Source organism: Leptodactylus fuscus, chromosome 8, assembly GCF_031893055.1.
Source record: "Leptodactylus fuscus isolate aLepFus1 chromosome 8, aLepFus1.hap2, whole genome shotgun sequence".
NCBI classification, from domain to species: domain Eukaryota; kingdom Metazoa; phylum Chordata; class Amphibia; order Anura; family Leptodactylidae; genus Leptodactylus; species Leptodactylus fuscus.
This window is the reverse complement of record NC_134272.1, coordinates 97,788,405-97,810,677: the sequence shown is the minus strand read 5'-3', so window position 1 is coordinate 97,810,677 and position 22,273 is coordinate 97,788,405. Positions and strand designations below refer to the sequence as shown.

At 38.8% G+C, this 22,273-nt stretch overlaps 1 protein-coding gene across 1 annotated transcript in view; it reads left to right on the top strand.

The window, feature by feature from the left end:
• The window catches only part of SLC35F5 (solute carrier family 35 member F5), a 193,669-nt gene that overhangs the window by 113,699 nt on the left and 57,697 nt on the right, over positions 1-22,273 (top strand). Inside the window, exons 8-11 of the mRNA XM_075285927.1 lie at positions 159-240; positions 332-419; positions 492-556; positions 20,444-20,548. Of these exons, the coding sequence (XP_075142028.1) occupies positions 159-240; positions 332-419; positions 492-556; positions 20,444-20,548 (340 nt within the window). The remainder of the gene's footprint in view (positions 1-158; positions 241-331; positions 420-491; positions 557-20,443; positions 20,549-22,273) is intronic.

Below are 22,273 nucleotides of genomic sequence, written 5' to 3'. Positions count from 1 at the left end.
CAACTCCAGATGTTGTGGGTGGGAGACTGTACAGGTGACGACATCTCCAGATGTTATGGGTGGGCGACTGTACAGGTGGCGACATCTCCAGACGTTATGGGTGGGCGACTGTACGGATTCTGTGTGATGAACTGAGGTTTGTTCTTTCGCCTTCCCAGTGGTTCTTGGCCAATTATTCGTACCAGGAGGCGCTATCTGACACGCAGGTCGCCATTGTGAACATCATCTCGTCCACATCAGGTGGGTTCTCATCTACCCATAAGTGTCAGATGTGAGTGAATCCACGACCACTGGGGCGCCATCTGTCTTACCTCGTGGCTCTTTATTGCAGGTCTTTTCACACTGATCCTGGCATCCATCTTTCCCAGTAACAGCGGCGACCGATTTACTCTCTCCAAATTACTGGCCGTTGTCCTGAGGTGAGTAGAATTTCTGCAGTTTGTTTGGGCCGTTCTCCCCTCTCCTCCTCACTGTACTCCCTGTCTCCACAGTATCTGCGGTGTGGTGCTGGTCAGCTTCTCAGGATCGGAGACCTCCAGAGATAAAGACACCATAGGTAACCGAAAGATACCATAGGTAACCGAAAGACACCATAGGTAACCGAAAGACACCATAGGTAACTGAAAGACACCATAGGTAACCTAAAGACACCATAGGTAACTGAAAGACACCATAGATAACCGAAAGACAAAATAGGTAACCGAAAGACAAAATAGGTAACCGAAAGACACCATAGGTAACCGAAAGACACCATAGGTAACTGAAAGACACCATAGGTAACCGAAAGACACCATAGGTAACCGAAAGACACCATAGGTAACTGAAAGACACCATAGGTAACCGAAAGACACCATAGGTAACTGAAAGACACCATAGGTAACCGAAAGACACCATAGGTAACCGAAAGACACCATAGGTAACTGAAAGACACCATAGGTAACCGAAAGACACCATAGGTAACCGAAAGACACCATAGGTAACTGAAAGACACCATAGGTAACCGAAAGACACCATAGGTAACTGAAAGACACCATAGGTAACTGAAAGACACCATAGGTAACTGAAAGACACCATAGGTAACTGAAAGACACCATAGGTAACTGAAAGACACCATAGGTAACTGAAAGACACCATAGATAACCGAAAGACAAAATAGGTAACCGAAAGACAAAATAGGTAACCGAAAGACACCATAGGTAACCGAAAGACACCATAGGTAACTGAAAGACACCATAGGTAACCGAAAGACACCATAGGTAACTGAAAGACACCATAGGTAACCGAAAGACACCATAGGTAACTGAAAGACACCATAGGTAACCGAAAGACACCATAGGTAACCGAAAGACACCATAGGTAACCGAAAGACACCATAGGTAACGGAAAGACACCATAGGTAACTGAAAGACACCATAGGTAACCGAAAGACACCATAGGTAACCGAAAGACACCATAGGTAACTGAAAGACACCATAGGTAACCGAAAGACACCATAGGTAACTGAAAGACACCATAGGTAACTGAAAGACACCATAGGTAACCGAAAGATACCATAGGTAACCGAAAGATACCATAGGTAACCGAAAGACACCATAGGTAACCGAAAGACACCATAGGTAACCGAAAGATACCATAGGTAACCGAAAGACACCATAGGTAACCTAAAGACAAAATAGGTAACCGAAAGACACCATAGGTAACTGAAAGACACCATAGGTAACCGAAAGACACCATAGGTAACCTAAAGACAAAATAGGTAACCGAAAGACACCATAGGTAACCTAAAGACACCATAGGTAACCAAAAGATACCATAGGTAACCGAAAGACACCATAGGTAACTGAAAGACACCATAGGTAACCGAAAGATACCATAAGTAACCTAAAGACACCATAGGTAACTGAAAGACACCATAGATAACCTAAAGACACCATAGGTAACTGAAAGACACCATAGGTAACTGAAAGACACCATAGATAACCTAAAGACACAGTGGGTACCATAAAGACACCGTAGGTAACGTAGAGACACAATAGATAATCAAAAGACACCATAGATAACCGAAAGACACCATAGATAACCGAAAGACACCATAGGTAACATAGAGACACAATAGGTAACCCAAAGACACCATAGGTAACCAAAAGACACCATAGGTAACCGAAAGACACCATAGGTAACCGAAAGATACCATAGGTAACCGAAAGACACCATAGGTAACTGAAAGACACCATAGGTAACCGAAAGACACCATAGGTAACCGAAAGACACCATAGGTAACCGAAAGACACCATGGGTAACTGAAAGACACCATAGGTAACTGAAAGACACCATAGGTAACCGAAAGATACCATAGGTAACCGAAAGACACCATAGGTAACCTAAAGACAAAATAGGTAACCGAAAGACACCATAGGTAACCGAAAGACACCATAGGTAACCGAAAGACACCATAGGTAACTGAAAGACACCATAGATAACCTAAAGACACCATAGGTAACTGAAAGACACCATAGGTAACTGAAAGACACCATAGGTAACCGAAAGACACCATAGGTAACCTAAAGACAAAATAGGTAACCGAAAGACACCATAGGTAACCGAAAGACACCATAGGTAACCGAAAGATACCATAGGTAACCGAAAGACACCATAGGTAACTGAAAGACACCATAGATAACCTAAAGACACCATAGGTAACTGAAAGACACCATAGGTAACTGAAAGACACCATAGGTAACCGAAAGACACCATAGGTAACCGAAAGACACCATAGGTAACTGAAAGACACCATAGATAACCTAAAGACACCATAGGTAACTGAAAGACACCATAGATAACCTAAAGACACCATAGGTAACTGAAAGACACCATAGATAACCTAAAGACACCATAGGTAACCGAAAGACACCATAGGTAACCGAAAGACACCATAGGTAACCGAAAGACACCATAGGTAACTGAAAGACACCATAGGTAACCTAAAGACACCATAGGTAACCGAAAGATACCATAGGTAACCGAAAGACACCATAGGTAACTGAAAGACACCATAGGTAACCGAAAGATACCATAAGTAACCTAAAGACACCATAGGTAACTGAAAGACACCATAGATAACCTAAAGACACCATAGGTAACTGAAAGACACCATAGGTAACCGAAAGACACCATAGATAACCTAAAGACACAGTGGGTACCATAAAGACACCGTAGGTAACGTAGAGACACAATAGATAATCAAAAGACACTATAGATAACCGAAAGACACCATAGATAACCGAAAGACACCATAGGTAACATAGAGACACAATAGGTAACCCAAAGACACCATAGGTAACCAAAAGACACCATAGGTAACCGAAAGACACAATAGATAATTGAAAGACACCATAGGTAACCGAAAGACACCATAGGTAACCAAAAGACACCATAGGTAACCGAAAGACACAATAGATAATTGAAAGACACCATAGGTAACCTAAAGACACCATAGGTAACTGAAAGACACCATAGGTAACTGAAAGACACCATAGACAACCTAAAGACACAGTGGGTACAATAAAGACACCGTAGGTAAAAAAATAAGTCCTGACCTTTAATCAGAAAAAAAAATCTCCTCAGACCTGTCTTAATTATGGGGGCACTCCGCTCCTAGATTGTGTATTGGGATATAAGGGTTCTCTATAGGGGACAGCGATATTGTCTATGCCTGGAGACGTGCTGTGCCCCAATAACTGTATGCAGACACAACATAGATCCCCTGTCCTTCTGCATACTAGATCCCTCCATTTACCCTGTGATAGTATATAGTCTGTGTAGCTGTATATATAGAGCTAATATAGTAGATCCCCCATTTACCCTGTGATAGTATATAGTCTGTGTAGCTGTATATATAGAGCTCATATAGTAGATCCCCCCATTTACCCTGTGATAGTATATAGTCTGTGTAGCTGTATATATAGAGCTCATATAGTAGATCCCCCCATTTACCCTGTGATAGTATATAGTCTGTGTAGCTGTATACATAGATCTCATATAGTAGATCCCCCCATTTACCCTGTGATAGTATATAGTCTGTGTAGCTGTATATATAGAGCTCATATAGTAGATCCCCCATTTACCCTGTGATAGTATATAGTCTGTGTAGCTGTATATATAGAGCTCATATAGTAGATCCCTCCATTTACCCTGTGATAGTATATAGTCTGTGTAGCTGTATATATAGAGCTCATATAGTAGATCCCTCCATTTACCCTGTGATAGTATATAGTCTGTGTAGCTGTATACATAGAGCTCATATAGTAGATCCCCCCATTTACCCTGTGATAGTATATAGTCTGTGTAGCTGTATATATAGAGCTCATATAGTAGATCCCCCCATTTACCCTGTGATAGTATATAGTCTGTGTAGCTGTATATATAGAGCTCATATAGTAGATCCCTCCATTTACCCTGTGAGTATATAGTCTGTGTAGCTGTATACATAGAGCTCATATAGTAGATCCCTCGATTTACCCTGTGAGTATATAGTCTGTGTAGCTGTATATATAGAGCTCATATAGTAGATCCCCCCCATTTACCCTGTGATAGTATATAGTCTGTGTAGCTGTATATATAGAGCTCATATAGTAGATCCCTCCATTTACCCTGTGAGTATATAGTCTGTGTAGCTGTATACATAGAGCTCATATAGTAGATCCTTCCATTTACCCTGTGATAGTATATAGTCTGTGTAGCTGTATATATAGAGCTCATATAGTAGATCCCTCCATTTACCCTGTGATAGTATATAGTCTGTGTAGCTGTATACATAGAGCTCATATAGTAGATCCCCCCATTTACCCTGTGATAGTATATAGTCTGTGTAGCTGTATACATAGAGCTCATATAGTAGATCCCTCCATTTACCCTGTGAGTATATAGTCTGTGTAGCTGTATATATAGAGCTCATATAGTAGATCCCCCATTTACCCTGTGATAGTATATAGTCTGTGTAGCTGTATACATAGAGCTCATATAGTAGATCCTTCCATTTACCCTGTGATAGTATATAGTCTGTGTAGCTGTATACATAGAGCTCATATAGTAGATCCCCCATTTACCCTGTGATAGTATATAGTCTGTGTAGCTGTATACATAGAGCTCATATAGTAGATCCCTCCATTTACCCTGGGAGTATATAGTCTGTGTAGCTGTATACATAAAGCTCATATAGTAGATCCCTCCATTTACCCTGTGATAGTATATAGTTTGTGTAGCTGTATATATAGAGCTCATATAGTAGATCCCTCATTTACCCTGTGATAGTATATAGTCTGTGTAGCTGTATACATAGAGCTCATATAGTAGATCCCCCATTTACCCTGTGATAGTATATAGTCTTTGTAGCTGTATATATAGAGCTCATATAGTAGATCCCCCATTTACCCTGTGATAGTATATAGTTTGTGTAGCTGTATATATAGAGCTCATATAGTAGATCCCCCCATTTACCCTGTGATAGTATATAGTCTGTGTAGCTGTATATATAGAGCTCATATAGTAGATCCCTCCATTTACCCTGTGATAGTATATAGTCTGTGTAGCTGTATATATAGAGCTCATATAGTAGATCCCCCCATTTACCCTGTGAGTATATAGTCTGTGTAGCTGTATACATAGAGCTCATATAGTAGATCCCCCCCATTTACCCTGTGAGTATATAGTCTGTGTAGCTGTATATATAGAGCTCATATAGTAGATCCCCCATTTACCCTGTGATAGTATATAGTCTGTGTAGCTGTATATATAGAGCTCATATAGTAGATCCCCCATTTACCCTGTGATAGTATATAGTCTGTGTAGCTGTATATATAGAGCTCATATAGTAGATCCCCCATTTACCCTGTGATAGTATATAGTTTGTGTAGCTGTATACATAGATCTCATATAGTAGATCCCTCCATTTACCCTGTGATAGTATATAGTCTGTGTAGCTGTATACATAGAGCTCATATAGTAGATCCCCCCATTTACCCTGTGATAGTATATAGTCTGTGTAGCTGTATATATAGAGCTCATATAGTAGATCCCTCCATTTACCCTGTGATAGTATATAGTTTGTGTAGCTGTATATATAGAGCTCATATAGTAGATCCCTCCATTTACCCTGTGATAGTATATAGTCTGTGTAGCTGTATACATAGAGCTCATATAGTAGATCCCCCATTTACCCTGTGAGTATATAGTCTGTGTAGCTGTGTATATAGAGCTCATATAGTAGATCCCTCCATTTAGCCTGTGAGTATATAGTCTGTGTAGCTGTATACATAGAGCTCATATAGTAGATCCCCATTTACCCTGTGATAGTATATAGTCTGTGTAGCTGTATATATAGAGCTCATATAGTAGATCCCCCATTTACCCTGTGATAGTATATAGTCTGTGTAGCTGTATATATAGAGCTCATATAGTAGATCCCCCATTTACCCTGTGATAGTATATAGTCTGTGTAGCTGTATACATAGAGCTCATATAGTAGATCCCCCATTTACCCTGTGATAGTATATAGTCTGTGTAGCTGTATATATAGAGCTCATATAGTAGATCCCTCCATTTACCCTGTGATAGTATATAGTTTGTGTAGCTGTATATATAGATCTCATATAGTAGATCCCTCCATTTACCCTGTGATAGTATATAGTTTGTGTAGCTGTATATATAGAGCTCATATAGTAGATCCCCCCCATTTACCCTGTGATAGTATATAGTCTGTGTAGCTGTATATATAGAGCTCATATAGTAGATCCCCCATTTACCCTGTGAGTATATAGTCTGTGTAGCTGTATACATAGAGCTCATATAGTAGATCCCTCCATTTACCCTGTGATAGTATATAGTCTGTGTAGCTGTATATATAGAGCTCATATAGTAGATCCCCCATTTACCCTGTGAGTATATAGTCTGTGTAGCTGTATACATAGATCTCATATAGTAGATCCCCCATTTACCCTGTGATAGTATATAGTCTGTGTAGCTGTATACATAGATCTCATATAGTAGATCCCCCATTTACCCTGTGATAGTATATAGTCTGTGTAGCTGTATATATAGAGCTCATATAGTAGATCCCTCCATTTACCCTGTGATAGTATATAGTCTGTGTAGCTGTATACATAGAGCTCATATAGTAGATCCCCCATTTACCCTGTGATAGTATATAGTCTGTGTAGCTGTATACATAGATCTCATATAGTAGATCCCCCCATTTACCCTGTGATAGTATATAGTCTGTGTAGCTGTATACATAGAGCTCATATAGTAGATCCCTCCATTTACCCTGTGATAGTATATAGTTTGTGTAGCTGTATACATAGATCTCATATAGTAGATCCCCCCATTTACCCTGTGATAGTATATAGTCTGTGTAGCTGTATATATAGAGCTCATATAGTAGATCCCCCCCATTTACCCTGTGAGTATATAGTCTGTGTAGCTGTATACATAGATCTCATATAGTAGATCCTTCCATTTACCCTGTGATAGTATATAGTCTGTGTAGCTGTATACATAGAGCTCATATAGTAGATCCCCCCATTTACCCTGTGATAGTATATAGTCTATGTAGCTGTATACATAGAGCTCATATAGTAGATCCCCCCATTTACCCTGTGATAGTATATAGTTTGTGTAGCTGTATACATAGATCTCATATAGTAGATCCCTCCATTTACCCTGTGATAGTATATAGTCTGTGTAGCTGTATATATAGAGCTCATATAGTAGATCCCTCCATTTACCCTGTGATAGTATATAGTCTGTGTAGCTGTATATATAGAGCTCATATAGTAGATCCCCCATTTACCCTGTGATAGTATATAGTCTGTGTAGCTGTATACATAGATCTCATATAGTAGATCCCCCCATTTACCCTGTGATAGTATATAGTCTGTGTAGCTGTATATATAGAGCTCATATAGTAGATCCCCCCCATTTACCCTGTGATAGTATATAGTCTGTGTAGCTGTATATATAGAGCTCATATAGTAGATCCCCCATTTACCCTGTGAGTATATAGTCTGTGTAGCTGTATACATAGAGCTCATATAGTAGATCCCTCCATTTACCCTGTGATAGTATATAGTCTGTGTAGCTGTATACATAGAACTCATATAGTAGATCCCCCCATTTACCCTGTGATAGTATATAGTCTGTGTAGCTGTATACATAGAGCTCATATAGTAGATCCCCCCATTTACCCTGTGATAGTATATAGTCTGTGTAGCTGTATATATAGAGCTCATATAGTAGATCCCCCCATTTACCCTGTGATAGTATATAGTCTGTGTAGCTGTATACATAGAGCTCATATAGTAGATCCCCCCATTTACCCTGTGATAGTATATAGTCTGTGTAGCTGTATACATAGAGCTCATATAGTAGATCCCTCCATTTACCCTGTGATAGTATATAGTTTGTGTAGCTGTATACATAGAGCTCATATAGTAGATCCCTCCATTTACCCTGTGATAGTATATAGTCTGTGTAGCTGTATATATAGAGCTCATATAGTAGATCCCCCATTTACCCTGTGAGTATATAGTCTGTGTAGCTGTATACATAGAGCTCATATAGTAGATCCCTCCATTTACCCTGTGATAGTATATAGTTTGTGTAGCTGTATATATAGAGCTCATATAGTAGATCCTCCATTTACCCTGTGAGTATATAGTCTGTGTAGCTGTATATATAGAGCTCATATAGTAGATCCCCCATTTACCCTGTGATAGTATATAGTTTGTGTAGCTGTATATATAGAGCTCATATAGTAGATCCCCCCCATTTACCCTGTGATAGTATATATTCTGTGTAGCTGTATACATAGAGCTCATATAGTAGATCCCCCCATTTACCCTGTGATAGTATATAGTCTGTGTAGCTGTATACATAGAGCTCATATAGTAGATCCCCCCATTTACCCTGTGATAGTATATAGTCTGTGTAGCTGTATACATAGAGCTCATATAGTAGATCCCTCCATTTACCCTGTGATAGTATATAGTCTGTGTAGCTGTATACATAGAGCTCATATAGTAGATCCCTCCATTTACCCTGTGAGTATATAGTCTGTGTAGCTGTATATATAGAGTTCATATAGTAGATCCCCCATTTACCCTGTGATAGTATATAGTCTGTGTAGCTGTATATATAGAGCTCATATAGTAGATCCCCCCCATTTACCCTGTGAGTATATAGTCTGTGTAGCTGTATACATAGATCTCATATAGTAGATCCTTCCATTTACCCTGTGATAGTATATAGTCTGTGTAGCTGTATACATAGAGCTCATATAGTAGATCCCCCCATTTACCCTGTGATAGTATATAGTCTATGTAGCTGTATACATAGAGCTCATATAGTAGATCCCCCCATTTACCCTGTGATAGTATATAGTTTGTGTAGCTGTATACATAGATCTCATATAGTAGATCCCTCCATTTACCCTGTGATAGTATATAGTCTGTGTAGCTGTATATATAGAGCTCATATAGTAGATCCCTCCATTTACCCTGTGATAGTATATAGTCTGTGTAGCTGTATATATATAGAGCTCATATAGTAGATCCCCCATTTACCCTGTGATAGTATATAGTCTGTGTAGCTGTATACATAGATCTCATATAGTAGATCCCCCCATTTACCCTGTGATAGTATATAGTCTGTGTAGCTGTATATATAGAGCTCATATAGTAGATCCCCCCCATTTACCCTGTGATAGTATATAGTCTGTGTAGCTGTATATATAGAGCTCATATAGTAGATCCCCCATTTACCCTGTGAGTATATAGTCTGTGTAGCTGTATACATAGAGCTCATATAGTAGATCCCTCCATTTACCCTGTGATAGTATATAGTCTGTGTAGCTGTATACATAGAGCTCATATAGTAGATCCTTCCATTTACCCTGTGATAGTATATAGTCTGTGTAGCTGTATACATAGAGCTCATATAGTAGATCCCCCCATTTACCCTGTGATAGTATATAGTCTGTGTAGCTGTATACATAGAGCTCATATAGTAGATCCCCCCATTTACCCTGTGATAGTATATAGTCTGTGTAGCTGTATATATAGAGCTCATATAGTAGATCCCCCCATTTACCCTGTGATAGTATATAGTCTGTGTAGCTGTATACATAGAGCTCATATAGTATATCCCCCCATTTACCCTGTGATAGTATATAGTCTGTGTAGCTGTATACATAGAGCTCATATAGTAGATCCCTCCATTTACCCTGTGATAGTATATAGTTTGTGTAGCTGTATACATAGAGCTCATATAGTAGATCCCTCCATTTACCCTGTGATAGTATATAGTCTGTGTAGCTGTATATATAGAGCTCATATAGTAGATCCCCCATTTACCCTGTGAGTATATAGTCTGTGTAGCTGTATACATAGAGCTCATATAGTAGATCCCTCCATTTACCCTGTGATAGTATATAGTTTGTGTAGCTGTATATATAGAGCTCATATAGTAGATCCCCCCCATTTACCCTGTGATAGTATATAGTCTGTGTAGCTGTATACATAGAGCTCATATAGTAGATCCCTCCATTTACCCTGTGATAGTATATAGTCTGTGTAGCTGTATACATAGAGCTCATATAGTAGATCCCCCCCATTTACCCTGTGATAGTATATGGTCTGTGTAGCTGTATACATAGAGCTCATATAGTAGATCCCTCCATTTACCCTGTGAGTATATAGTCTGTGTAGCTGTATATATAGAGTTCATATAGTAGATCCCCCATTTACCCTGTGATAGTATATAGTCTGTGTAGCTGTATACATACAGCTCATATAGTAGATCCCTCCATATACCCTGTGATAGTATATAGTCTGTGTAGATGTATACATAGAGCTCATATAGTAGATCCTTCCATTTACCCTGTGATAGTATATAGTCTGTGTAGCTGTATACATATGGCTCATATAGTAGATCCCCCCATTTACCCTGTGATAGTATATAGTCTGTGTAGCTGTATACATAGAGCTCATATAGTAGATCCCCCATTTACCCTGTGATAGTATATAGTCTGTGTAGCTGTATACATAGAGCTCATATAGTAGATCCCCCCCATTTACCCTGTGAGTATATAGTCTGTGTAGCTGTATATATAGATCTCATATAGTAGATCCCCCCATTTACCCTGTGATAGTATATAGTCTGTGTAGCTGTATATATAGAACTCATATAGTAGATCCCTCCATTTACCATGTGAGTATATAGTCTGTGTAGCTGTATATATAGAGCTCATATAGTAGATCCCCCATTTACCCTGTGATAGTATATAGTCTGTGTAGCTGTATACATAGAGCTCATATAGTAGATCCCCCATTTTCCCTGTGATAGTATATAGTCTGTGTAGCTGTATATATAGAGCTCATATAGTAGATCCCTCCATTTACCCTGTGATAGTATATAGTCTGTGTAGCTGTATATATCGAGCTCATATAGTAGATCCCCCATTTACCCTGTGATAGTATATAGTCTGTGTAGCTGTATATATAGAGCTCATATAGTAGATCCCCCATTTACCCTGTGAGTATATAGTCTGTGTAGCTGTATATATAGAGCTCATATAGTAGATCCCCCCCATTTACCCTGTGAGTATATAGTCTGTGTAGCTGTATATATAGAGCTCATATAGTAGATCCCCCCCATTTACCCTGTGAGTATATAGTCTGTGTAGCTGTATATATAGAGCTCATATAGTAGATCCCCCCATTTACCCTGTGATAGTATATAGTCTGTGTAGCTGTATATATAGAGCTCATATAGTAGATCCCCCCCATTTACCCTGTGAGTATATAGTCTGTGTAGCTGTATATATAGAGCTTATATAGTAGATCCCCCATTTACCCTGTGATAGTATATAGTTTGTGTAGCTGTATACATATGGCTCATATAGTAGATCCCTCCATTTACCCTGTGAGTATATAGTCTGTGTAGCTGTATACATAGAGCTCATATAGTAGATCCCTCCATTTACCCTGTGATAGTATATAGTCTGTGTAGCTGTATATATAGAGCTCATATAGTAGATCCCCCCCATTTACCCTGTGATAGTATATAGTCTGTGTAGCTGTATACATAGAGCTCATATAGTAGATCCTTCCATTTACCCTGTGATAGTATATAGTCTGTGTAGCTGTATACATAGATCTCATATAGTAGATCCCCCCCATTTACCCTGTGAGTATATAGTCTGTGTAGCTGTATATATAGAGCTCATATAGTAGATCCCCCATTTACCCTGTGATAGTATATAGTCTGTGTATCTGTATATATAGAGCTCATATAGTAGATCCCTCCATTTACCCGGTGATAGTATATAGTCTGTGTAGCTGTATACATAGAGCTCATATAGTAGATCCCCCATTTACCCTGTGATAGTATATAGTCTGTGTAGCTGTATATATAGAGCTCATATAGTAGATCCCCCCCATTTACCCTGTGAGTATATAGTCTTTGTAGCTGTATATATAGAGCTCATATAGTAGATCCCTCCATTTACCCTGTGATAGTATATAGTCTGTGTAGCTGTATACATAGAGCTCATATAGTAGATCCCCCCATTTACCCTGTGATAGTATATAGTCTGTGTAGCTGTATATATAGAGCTCATATAGTAGATCCCCCCCATTTACCCTGTGAGTATATAGTCTGTGTAGCTGTATATATAGAGCTCATATGGTAGATCCCCCCCATTTACCCTGTGAGTATATAGTCTGTGTAGCTGTATATATAGAGCTCATATAGTAGATCCCCCATTTACCCTGTGAGTATATAGTCTGTGTAGCTGTATATATAGAGCTCATATAGTAGATCCCTCCATTTACCCTGTGATAGTATATAGTCTGTGTAGCTGTATACATAGAGCTCATATATAGATCCCCCCATTTACCCTGTGATAGTATATAGTCTGTGTAGCTGTATATATAGAGCTCATATAGTAGATCCCCCCCATTTACCCTGTGAGTATATAGTCTGTGTAGCTGTATATATAGAGCTCATATGGTAGATCCCCCCCATTTACCCTGTGAGTATATAGTCTGTGTAGCTGTATATATAGAGCTCATATAGTAGATCCCCCATTTACCCTGTGAGTATATAGTCTGTGTAGCTGTATATATAGAGCTCATATAGTAGATCCCTCCATTTACCCTGTGATAGTATATAGTCTGTGTAGCTGTATACATAGAGCTCATATAGTAGATCCCCCCATTTACCCTGTGATAGTATATAGTCTGTGTAGCTGTATACATAGAGCTCATATAGTAGATCCCCCCATTTACCCTGTGATAGTATATAGTCTGTGTAGCTGTATATATAGAGCTCATATAGTAGATCCCCCCCCATTTACCCTGTGAGTATATAGTCTGTGTAGCTGTATATATAGAGCTCATATGGTAGATCCCCCCCATTTACCCTGTGAGTATATAGTCTGTGTAGCTGTATATATAGAGCTCATATAGTAGATCCCCCCATTTATCCTGTGATAGTATATAGTCTGTGTAGCTGTATATATAGATCTCATATAGTAGATCCCCCCATTTACCCTGTGATAGTATATAGTCTGTGTGGCTGTATATATAGAGCTTATATAGTAGATCCCCCCATTTACCCTGTGATAGTATATAGTCTGTGTAGCTGTATACATAGAGCTCATATAGTAGATCCCCCCCATTTACCCTGTGAGTATATAGTCTGTGTAGCTGTATATATAGATCTCATATAGTAGATCCCCCCATTTACCCTGTGATAGTATATAGTCTGTGTAGCTGTATATATAGAGCTCATATAGTAGATCCCCCCCATTTACCCTGTGAGTATATAGTCTGTGTAGCTGTATACATAGAGCTCATATAGTAGATCCCCCATTTACCCTGTGATAGTATATAGTCTGTGTAGCTGTATATATAGAGCTCATATAGTAGATCCCCCCATTTACCCTGTGATAGTATATAGTCTGTGTAGCTGTATATATAGAGCTCATATAGTAGATCCCCCCCATTTACCCTGTGAGTATATAGTCTGTGTAGCTGTATATATAGAGCTCATATAGTAGATCCCCCATTTACCCTGTGATAGTATATAGTCTGTGTAGCTGTATATATAGAGCTCATATAGTAGATCCCCCCCATTTACCCTGTGATAGTATATAGTCTGTGTAGCTGTATATATAGAGCTCATATAGTAGATCCCCCCCATTTACCCTGTGAGTATATAGTCTGTGTAGCTGTATACATAGAGCTCATATAGTAGATCCCCCCATTTACCCTGTGATAGTATATAGTCTGTGTAGCTGTATATATAGAGCTCATATAGTAGATCCCCCCCATTTACCCTGTGATAGTATATAGTCTGTGTAGCTGTATATATAGAGCTCATATAGTAGATCCCCCCATTTACCCTGTGATAGTATATAGTCTGTGTAGCTGTATATATAGAGCTCATATAGTAGATCCCCCCCATTTACCCTGTGAGTATATAGTCTGTGTAGCTGTATATATAGAGCTCATATAGTAGATCCCCCATTTACCCTGTGATAGTATATAGTCTGTGTATCTGTATATATAGAGCTCATATAGTAGATCCCTCCATTTACCCTGTGATAGTATATAGTCTGTGTAGCTGTATACATAGAGCTCATATAGTAGATCCCCCATTTACCCTGTGATAGTATATAGTCTGTGTAGCTGTATATATAGAGCTCATATAGTAGATCCCCCCCATTTACCCTGTGAGTATATAGTCTGTGTAGCTGTATATATATAGCTCATATAGTAGATCCCTCCATTTACCCTGTGATAGTATATAGTCTGTGTAGCTGTATACATAGAGCTCATATAGTAGATCCCCCCATTTACCCTGTGATAGTATATAGTCTGTGTAGCTGTATACATAGAGCTCATATAGTAGATCCCCCCATTTACCCTGTGATAGTATATAGTCTGTGTAGCTGTATATATAGAGCTCATATAGTAGATCCCCCCCATTTACCCTGTGAGTATATAGTCTGTGTAGCTGTATATATACAGCTCATATGGTAGATCCCCCCCATTTACCCTGTGAGTATATAGTCTGTGTAGCTGTATATATAGAGCTCATATAGTAGATCCCCCATTTACCCTGTGAGTATATAGTCTGTGTAGCTGTATACATAGAGCTCATATAGTAGATCCCCCCATTTACCCTGTGATAGTATATAGTCTGTGTAGCTGTATATATAGATCTCATATAGTAGATCCCCCCATTTACCCTGTGATAGTATATAGTCTGTGTGGCTGTATATATAGAGCTTATATAGTAGATCCCCCCATTTACCCTGTGATAGTATATAGTCTGTGTAGCTGTATATATAGAGCTCATATAGTAGATCCCCCATTTACCCTGTGAGTATATAGTCTGTGTAGCTGTATACATAGAGCTCATATAGTAGATCCCCCCATTTACCCTGTGATAGTATATAGTCTGTGTAGCTGTATATATAGAGCTCATATAGTAGATCCCCCCCATTTACCCTGTGAGTATATAGTCTGTGTAGCTGTATATATAGAGCTCATATGGTAGATCCCCCCCATTTACCCTGTGAGTATATAGTCTGTGTAGCTGTATATATAGAGCTCATATAGTAGATCCCCCATTTACCCTGTGAGTATATAGTCTGTGTAGCTGTATACATAGAGCTCATATAGTAGATCCCCCCATTTACCCTGTGATAGTATATAGTCTGTGTAGCTGTATATATAGATCTCATATAGTAGATCCCCCCATTTACCCTGTGATAGTATATAGTCTGTGTGGCTGTATATATAGAGCTTATATAGTAGATCCCCCCATTTACCCTGTGATAGTATATAGTCTGTGTAGCTGTATACATAGAGCTCATATAGTAGATCCCCCCCATTTACCCTGTGAGTATATAGTCTGTGTAGCTGTATATATAGATCTCATATAGTAGATCCCCCCATTTACCCTGTGATAGTATATAGTCTGTGTAGCTGTATATATAGAGCTCATATAGTAGATCCCCCCCATTTACCCTGTGAGTATATAGTCTGTGTAGCTGTATACATAGAGCTCATATAGTAGATCCCTCCATTTACCCTGTGATAGTATATAGTCTGTGTAGCTGTATATATAGAGCTCATATAGTAGATCCCCCCATTTACCCTGTGATAGTTTATAGTCTGTGTAGCTGTATATATAGAGCTCGTATAGTAGATCCCCCCCATTTACCCTGTGAGTATATAGTCTGTGTAGCTGTATACATAGAGCTCATATAGTAGATCCCTCCATTTACCCTGTGATAGTATATAGTCTGTGTAGCTGTATATATAGAGCTCATATAGTAGATCCCTCCATTTACCCTGTGATAGTATATAGTCTGTGTAGCTGTATACATAGAGCTCATATAGTAGATCCTTCCATTTACCCTGTGATAGTATATAGTCTGTGTAGCTGTATATATAGAGCTCATATAGTAGATCCCCCCATTTACCTTGTGATAGTATATAGTCTGTGTAGCTGTATACATAGAGCTCATATAGTAGATCCCCCCATTTACCCGTTGATAGTATATAGTCTGTGTAGCTGTATACATAGATCTCATATAGTAGATCCCCCATTTACCCTGTGATAGTATATAGTCTGTGTAGCTGTATACATAGAGCTCATATAGTAGATCCCCCATTTACCCTGTGATAGTATATAGTCTGTGTAGCTCTATATATAGAGCTCATATAGTAGATCCCCCCCATTTACCCTGTGAGTATATAGTCTGTGTAGCTGTATATATAGAGCTCATATAGTAGATCCCTCCATTTACCCTGTGATAGTATATAGTCTGTGTAGCTGTATACATAGAGCTCATATAGTAGATCCCCCCATTTACCCTGTGATAGTATATAGTCTGTGTAGCTGTATACATAGAGCTCATATAGTAGATCCCCCCATTTACCCTGTGATAGTATATAGTCTGTGTAGCTGTATATATAGAGCTCATATGGTAGATCCCCCCCATTTACCCTGTGAGTATATAGTCTGTGTAGCTGTATATATAGAGCTCATATAGTAGATCCCCCCCATTTACCCTGTGAGTATATAGTCTGTGTAGCTGTATATATAGAGCTCATATGGTAGATCCCCCCCATTTACCCTGTGAGTATATAGTCTGTGTAGCTGTATATATAGAGCTCATATAGTAGATCCCCCATTTACCCTGTGAGTATATAGTCTGTGTAGCTGTATACATAGAGCTCATATAGTAGATCCCCCCATTTACCCTGTGATAGTATATAGTCTGTGTAGCTGTATACATAGAGCTCATATAGTAGATCCCCCCATTTACCCTGTGATAGTATATAGTCTGTGTAGCTGTATATATAGAGCTCATATAGTAGATCCCCCCCCATTTACCCTGTGAGTATATAGTCTGTGTAGCTGTATATATAGAGCTCATATGCTAGATCCCCCCATTTACCCTGTGAGTATATAGTCTGTGTAGCTGTATATATAGAGCTCATATAGTAGATCCCCCCATTTATCCTGTGATAGTATATAGTCTGTGTAGCTGTATATATAGATCTCATATAGTAGATCCCCCCATTTACCCTGTGATAGTATATAGTCTGTGTGGCTGTATATATAGAGCTTATATAGTAGATCCCCCCATTTACCCTGTGATAGTATATAGTCTGTGTAGCTGTATATATAGATCTCATATAGTAGATCCCCCCATTTACCCTGTGATAGTATATAGTCTGTGTAGCTGTATATATAGAGCTCATATAGTAGATCCCCCCATTTACCCTGTGAGTATATAGTCTGTGTAGCTGTATACATAGAGCTCATATAGTAGATCCCTCCATTTACCCTGTGATAGTATATAGTCTGTGTAGCTGTATATATAGAGCTCATATAGTAGATCCCCCCATTTACCCTGTGATAGTATATAGTCTGTGTAGCTGTATATATAGAGCTCATATAGTAGATCCCCCCCCATTTACCCTGTGATAGTATATAGTCTGTGTAGCTGTATATATAGAGCTCATATAGTAGATCCCTCCATTTACCCTGTGATAGTATATAGTCTGTGTAGCTGTATACATAGAGCTCATATAGTACATCCTTCCATTTACCCTGTGATAGTATATAGTCTGTGTAGCTGTATATATAGAGCTCATATAGTAGATCCCCCATTTACCCTGTGATAGTATATAGTCTGTGTAGCTGTATATATAGAGCTCATATAGTAGATCCCCCCCATTTACCCTGTGAGTATATAGTCTGTGTAGCTGTATACATAGAGCTCATATAGTAGATCCCTCCATTTACCCTGTGATAGTATATAGTCTGTGTAGCTGTATATATAGAGCTCATATAGTAGATCCCCCCATTTACCCTGTGATAGTATATAGTCTGTGTAGCTGTATATATAGAGCTCATATAGTAGATCCCCCCCATTTACCCTGTGAGTATATAGTCTGTGTAGCTGTATACATAGAGCTCATATAGTAGATCCCTCCATTTACCCTGTGATAGTATATAGTCTGTGTAGCTGTATATATAGAGCTCATATAGTAGATCCCTCCATTTACCCTGTGATAGTATATAGTTTGTGTAGCTGTATATATAGAACTCATATAGTAGATCCCCCATTTACCCTGTGATAGTATGTAGTTTGTGTAGCTGTATACATAGAGCTCATATAGTAGATCCCCCATTTACCCTGTGATAGTATGTAGTTTGTGTAGCTGTATACATAGAGCTCATATAGTAGATCCCCCATTTACCCTGTGAGTATATAGTCTGTGTAGCTGTATATATAGAGCTCATATAGTAGATCCCTCCATTTACCCTGTGAGTATATAGTCTGTGTAGCTGTATATATAGATCTCATATAGTAGATCCCCCCCATTTACCCTGTGATAGTATATAGTCTGTGTAGCTGTATATATAGAGCTCATATAGTAGATCCCTCCATTTACCCTGTGAGTATATAGTCTGTGTAGCTGTATATATAGATCTCATATAGTAGATCCCCCCATTTACCCTGTGAGTATATAGTCTGTGTAGCTGTATATATTGAGCTCATATAGTAGATCCCCCATTTACCCTGTGATAGTATATAGTCTGTGTAGCTGTATACATAGAGCTCATATAGTAGATCCCCCCATTTACCCTGTGATAGTATATAGTCTGTGTAGCTGTATATATAGAGCTCATATAGTAGATCCCTCCATTTACCCTGTGAGTATATAGTCTGTGTAGCTGTATACATAGAGCTCATATAGTAGATCCCCCCATTTACCCTGTGAGTATATAGTCTGTGTAGCTGTATATATTGAGCTCATATAGTAGATCCCCCATTTACCCTGTGATAGTATATAGTCTGTGTAGCTGTATACATAGAGCTCATATAGTAGATCCCCCATTTACCCTGTGAGTATATAGTCTGTGTAGCTGTATATATAGATCTCATATAGTAGATCCCCCCATTTACCCTGTGATAGTATATAGTCTGTGTAGCTGTATATATAGAGCTCATATAGTAGATCCCCCCCATTTTCCCTGTGAGTATATAGTCTGTGTAGCTGTATATATAGAGCTCATATAGTAGATCCCTCCATTTACCCTGTGAGTATATAGTCTGTGTAGCTGTATACATAGAGCTCATATAGTAGATCCCTCCATTTACCCTGTGATAGTATATAGTTTGTGTAGCTGTATATATAGAGCTCATATAGTAGATCCCCCATTTACCCTGTGAGTATATAGTCTGTGTAGCTGTATACATAGAGCTCATATAGTAGATCCTTCCATTTACCCTGTGATAGTATATAGTCTGTGTAGCTGTATATATAGAGCTCATATAGTAGATCCCTCCATTTACCCTGTGATAGTATATAGTTTGTGTAGCTGTATACATAGAGCTCATATAGTAGATCCCCCCATTTACCCTGTGAGTATATAGTCTGTGTAGCTGTATACATAGAGCTCATATAGTAGATCCCCCATTTACCCTGTGATAGTATATAGTCTGTGTAGCTGTATACATAGAGCTCATATAGTAGATCCCCCCATTTACCCTGTGATAGTATATAGTCTGTGTAGCTGTATACATAGAGCTCATATAGTAGATCCCCCATTTACCCTGTGAGTATATAGTCTGTGTAGCTGTATACATAGAGCTCATATAGTAGATCCCCCATTTACCCTGTGATAGTATATAGTTTGTGTAGCTGTATACATATGGCTCATATAGTAGATCCCTCCATTTACCCTGTGATAGTATATAGTCTGTGTAGCTGTATATATAGAGCTCATATACTAGATCCCTCGGTGTGATCTCTCTTGTTATATACCGGCTCTGACATTGCTGATCCTGCAGGTTCGCTGTGGTCGCTGCTCGGCGCCGTCCTCTACGCCGTCTACATTGTCATGATAAAGAGGAAGGTGGATCGGGAAGAGAAGCTGGACATTCCCATGTTCTTTGGTGAGTATCATCTTCTCTGGATCATAACGGATTACAAATTACATTTTATGGGATCTACTCTTTGCTGCTCTGCCCCCTGGTGGTGATGGACTAGACTGCTGACACTCATCCCCTTTAAGAAGTGTCAAGTGCTTTATAATCTCCCCATCTGCCTCATATCTCTTCCTTATATTTCCTGCCACTAGAAATTTCTATATCTGAATCCAGAGTAAGAACTCGTTAGCGCTCCTTCTAGATCCATCTGTGCTGCGGGTACAACCACTGGCGCGCACTCACCTGCTGCAAAATGCCACATCTTGTTTTACAGCTATTTATTAAGTGAGTGCTCCAGAAAGAGCCGGTGTTTCCAGCGCCCTCCATCACTTGTGGTTTACGGGTGTGATTAACGTTGTAAAATTGTCGGATTGCTGAAAAAATGTGAAGCCTATGGAGCTTCTGCAGGCAGCTCATACACTCACCTGCTGCTCTCGCTATGGCATGGATGCTTTAGCTAGTCCGTTGTTCTGGTCCTCCAACAACAAAGAAAAGCCTGGCAACTCCAATGTGAACTTGGTGTAAGATGGAGAGGAGTCAGAGAAATGTGCTGCAGTCTCGTCTGACTTTACTGTCACTGCTGCAGTGTCTGTGCAGTCTCATCAGCTCATCGTGTTCCTTCTAGATACCCTTGTCTAGACAGGGGCAGACTACACAGGTCAAGACAGACATAACAAGAGAAATCTAGAATGGTGGACAATAAACTCTCTGCCTAAGTCTACACAGCCTTCAGTCACTGAGTAATGGAAGCTCATAGTATGGCAACATTATTATTATTATACTGTATTATATCCAGAAAGCAGTGCTTTATATGTGGTATGCTTCTAGAGATATATATATATATATATATATATATATATATATATATATATATATATATACATATAAATATATATATATATATATATATATATATATATATATATATGCATATATCCTGATAGTTGCTGAGTTCTATGACGTATGCTTCTAGATCTGTTAGTAGTATTATATATCCTGATAGTCGGTGATTTCTATGACGTATACTTCTAGATCTATTAGTAGTATTATATATCCTGATAGTCGGTGAGTTCTATGACGTATACTTCTAGATCTGTTAGTAGTATTATATATCCTGATAGTCGGGGATTTCTTTGACGTATACTTCTAGATCTGCTAGTAGTATTATATATCCTTATAGTCGGTGAGTTCTATGACGTATACTTCTAGATCTGTTAGTAGTATTATATTTCCTTATAGTCGGTGAGTTCTATGACGTATACTTCTAGATGTGTTAGTAGTATTATATATCCTGATAGTCGGTGAGTTCTATGACGTATACTTCTAGATCTGTTAGTAGTATGATATATCCTGATAGTCGGGGATTTCTATGACGTATACTTCTAGATCTGTTAGTAGTATTATATATCCTGATAGTCGGTGAGTTCTATGACGTATACTTCTAGATCTATTGGTAGTATTATATATCCTGATAGTCGGGGATTTCTATGACGTATACTTCTAGATCTGTTAGTAGTATTATATATCCTGATAGTCGGTGAGTTCTATGACGTATACTTCTAGATCTGTTAGTGGTATTATATATCCTGATAGTCGGGTATTTCTATGACGTATACTTCTAGATCTATTAATTGTATTATATATCCTAATAGTCGGTGAGTTCTATGACGTATACTTCTAGATCTATTAGTA